Here is a 4,281-nt window from a genome sequence, read left to right on the forward strand (position 1 = left end):
TGAACGAACGAACAATGCCACATACGAATAAATATTTTAGCCACAATCAAAATCTAAGCTTCACTGTTATATTTCTCAGTAGTTGACAGCCTATGAAATAAATCAATAATGAAGCGAAGTGAGTGGTCAGTAGGTGGGAATGGATGAGTCCACTTTCACAGCATATCTGTGAATGCCTCCGGTCACATTGAATACTCTCTTGAAACCCTGTCAGTTCAAACCACATCTAATCATGAACCAACCATAATTCAAATCTTTGCGTCAAACTGTTTCAGACGATGATAAGAAACAATCCAACATCTTAATCAATCCATAATTTGTAGCTTAAGGTAAGTAGAGACAAAGGGGTTACCTGTGTCTGCAACCATTGAGCAACTTGCATTGACCGCACACCATGATGGCACTACATTAGAGATGATATGTTTTTGTTAATAATAACCCAAAGGGAAAAGATGTACAAATATGAGAAGATTGGAGAAGGAGAAACTATCGAGAAGCAGAGTACGAACATTCAAATATTTGAATTGAAGATTCATACACCTATTGGGAACAGTCACCAAAACATAGATGTTCATGAGCCTTAAGCTTCTACAAAGGAAAGAGTAGACACTCACGCCCCATAAAAGTCCAAACAGAAACATATACTCCCTCCATCCACTACCAATAGTATTGGTAGTGGCCGACACGAGTTTTAACAAAAAAGTACAGTAAAGTGAAGAGAGATATAGAGAAAAGGTTGTTAGAGTAATATTAGCAGAGAATGAGGCCACACCTCGTTACATAGACAAACATACAAAATATTAGTATTAGGTGTGACTAGTTTTTGTGGACGACCCAAAATAGAAAAACACGACTATTGGTTATGAACAGAGGGAGAATGACATATAAATCACCAGAACAAGTTTTTTATTTTTTAGAGAGTTGTAGGACCCATGTAGTAACAAAATGAATAGCAGCAAAATTCACAAATACAGAAATCATTCACTTTAAGCAGGCAGTTTGAGATGAGTATGTTAGATCACATCTAAGGGTTCTTCAAGCAATAACATGCACTGTTAAGATAGTTTTCATTACATGAGAAAATTGTATTTATAGCTATGGGCTAACATGATGTGCTTACCATAACATAGGTATCCTTTTCTGGGTCAAACTTTGTTGCAACTTCTGGTCCCCAATTTCCAAACTGGCGAAGTGGAAGAACTTTGAAACCCGGCAATGAGGCTATCGCCCTGTTATTGATAGAAATGTCCCAAGACTAGTAATTAGTAGTAGGAGTATATATTTCACTCTTTGTCATGTACTACTGGAAGTTTGGAATAACAATCCTCCATTTAATTACGCAGTTTCAAGTATCTATTATCTAATGAGCATCATCTAACAAACACTCGAGATTATATTCATCTTTATAAATATGATACTGGTGTAAGATTTGTAAAATATGTTTGAGATTACATCAGTAACATTTTCTTTCTTTTTTATTGACAAATGAGTGATAAATAAACAGTAAAGACTTGCATCAATATGTTGTTGTTAAGCATGTTTAAAGATATACGCCTCCTACGTACTTATCTTTATCATAGTTTACTGGTGTAATTTGAAATGTAGCATGAGAAAATTATACACATACACTTCATCTGGTTCTCTGACGTCAATCAGCTGTGCCTCTTCAAGAAAAGATGGATCTTGCATTTTCTTGTGGAGTTCACTAGGCTGAATGTCTTCAAGCACTGATTCCTCTCTAGAAGTTAAGAGAGTGAATTGTTTTTCAGAAATTGACATATCCAACTCTTGCAAACAAAAGTTTCGATTACATTTAAGAGTGTAAACATTACCTTTCAGACAATACTTGCAATAAATGCCAACCGAATTTAGTTCTGCACCTCACAATTTTATTCAAAGGAGCATTGAATGCAGCCTCCTCAAACTCTGGAACCTGACATATATCACCAAGAAGAAATATAAGACAACCAAAATAAAAGAGATACCGTCAATATGAACAAAGAGTATAAAGCTAGGTTGACTAGAGCAGTCTACAACGTACAAGTCGAGATATTGCAAAAGTGGCTCTTTTTACCAGACATGGCCTGATTTTAAACTACTCTGATCGATAATGCAGCATCCGAAATTATCGCATATTTCAAGAGTCGTACAGAAAATGTCAGTTTAGTCATCTTTCATGTAAAAACCATTTTCACCATTCTTGTGGTAACTACACATAGATGCACATACAAACATAAACAGCTTACCATCTGCCCCTTTGTCACCCAACCGAGCATACCTCCTTCCTCTTTCGATGGGCATATCGAGTGTTCTACAGCCAAATCACTCAAGTCCTCTCCTGAACGTAACAAGTGATATTTTTTTACCCAAATAACACATGAAAAATGAAGAAATCTTTTAAGCTTTTCAATTTCTAGCATTCACACACAAAAAGAAATCAAAGCAGTGATATCATGCGAAAAGCTTGCATTTTGAATGTAGTACTCATAATCTAAAAATAGCACCCCATATATACATAGTAAGTACGGGTATTGCGTATGTTTCCTAATTCCTACTATTAGAAGTAGATTTGCAAACAAAGGAGGTTTTGGGGGACTGTGCAGTGAAAACATAGTAAGAAAGCTTCGCTTGAAATATAATTCTGCAGCTAATCGATGTAATGTCGTTTTTTCAATGGAAATAGAGGAACTAACCCTCAGCAGCTCTTTTCTGCAGCTCAAGCAAAAGCTTCTGGTCATCTTCTTTGACAAGCAAATGCTGAACTAAAATCTCTCTTCCAGCCTCAGAGCTGCTCGAGGTGCTGAATGAAGCTGGAGATAATACACAAACAGAACCATATCCAATTCAGGTCAAAATTCTCAATCAAAGCGGAAATACAGCTCAAAAATCATTTCATGGACAGGATTTAGTAGTGTTCAACACAATACAGCCAATTCAAGATATCAATCCAATTCACAATTCCAAGCAGTTTCGGCAACTAAAAAATTGACTTCAAATGAAATCAATTACTACTCCATTTCATGAGAAAATATAGTATTGACAGACCTGTTGCGTTGAGATTGGTGATAGGAGCGGACATTCCCGGAAATGGAAGGAGCTTAGAGGTAAAATAGTGAATAGAATTGTGGTGATCAATGGGCGAAGAGTGCGGGGTTCTCCGGTGAGAAATCGGCAGCGGCGAGGATGGAAGAATGAGAGCAGGAAGAAGGGTAGAAATAGGCTTGGGTAAAAGGTAAACGAAGGGGGAAAGGTGAATCGATGAAACTCTTAACATCGCTCAAAATGTTTTTTTGATTCGACCGAATCAGTTGCAGAAACTGGAGGAGAAAGAGTGTGTTTTTGGTGTTTAGAATTGGGATTGAGATTTTGATTTCCTTTACAATGGCCCGACCGGCTTATTCGGCTCATTCCGGTTCTAATCGGACTCAAAAATTTGTTAACTGCTTCTGGATTTTTAGTAGAAACCCGAACCGGACTGAATAACATTTTGGTTCCTACACTAATCGAACGGGAACTCGGGACCGGTTAGAATAGAACCCGGTTTTTCCATTCAATTTTAATTACAACTTATTCGGATAAAAACTAAATAGTTCTATACCAAAATAAATCAACAATCCAACGCCTAAAAATATAACAACTCGTGATTTCAATATCTAAAAAATGACATTAACACACAGCAAAATACAAACCAACAGTATTAATTATTTTAGACGATATAAAAAATATGATGAATTTGTTTTATTTTAAATATTTAAAATAGTTTCTAAATTAAAATAAATTCTTTATAGTACATATCTAAGAACCTCCATTTCAAATAGTGAATTTTTCCAATGTAATAACACTAAAAAATAATCCATTTTGTATATAAAAAGTTGTGGCTCATTGAAAAAAATTGAAATAATAAAAGTGAAAAAGGTAGACTGAATTTTAAATCTCCAAGTTAGTGTAATTTTTTATTTTTTTTTAATAATTAATGTAATTATTTATTGTAACTTCAGTTTGAAATTTTTGGATCCTACATTGAATTCATTGCATGCACTTGCAATAACTATATATCATGAAATTCTTTTGAAAATATGAATAAGATACAATTTGTTTGAAATTTGTGTCAATTTTAATAGACAGCATACATATACCTTTTTGTGTCGATTTACATATGCATTGTGCTAACATTTTCGTGTCTTTTTTATTTGCAGATATAAGATGAATGCAATTTGAGGTTAAATTTTGACAATTGATATTAATCTTGAGCTAGATGATAATTTAACACGAGAGACTACT

At 34.7% G+C, this 4,281-nt stretch overlaps 1 protein-coding gene across 1 annotated transcript; it reads right to left on the reverse strand.

Annotated features, from left to right (window-relative positions):
• LOC125188364 (rhodanese-like/PpiC domain-containing protein 12, chloroplastic) lies at positions 1-3,341 on the reverse strand. Its single transcript, XM_048085160.1, has 8 exons — positions 3,046-3,341; positions 2,694-2,810; positions 2,247-2,338; positions 1,833-1,933; positions 1,628-1,738; positions 1,121-1,229; positions 353-403; positions 1-207 (listed from the first exon to the last, which is right to left on the reverse strand). Exons 1-8 carry the CDS (start codon positions 3,272-3,274, stop codon positions 127-129), a joined length of 891 nt encoding a protein of 296 aa, XP_047941117.1. The 5' UTR covers positions 3,275-3,341; the 3' UTR covers positions 1-126.
• Positions 3,342-4,281: the final 940 nt, after the last annotated feature.

The sequence above is a fragment of the Salvia hispanica genome, chromosome 5, assembly GCF_023119035.1.
Source record: "Salvia hispanica cultivar TCC Black 2014 chromosome 5, UniMelb_Shisp_WGS_1.0, whole genome shotgun sequence".
Lineage (NCBI taxonomy): Eukaryota > Viridiplantae > Streptophyta > Magnoliopsida > Lamiales > Lamiaceae > Salvia > Salvia hispanica.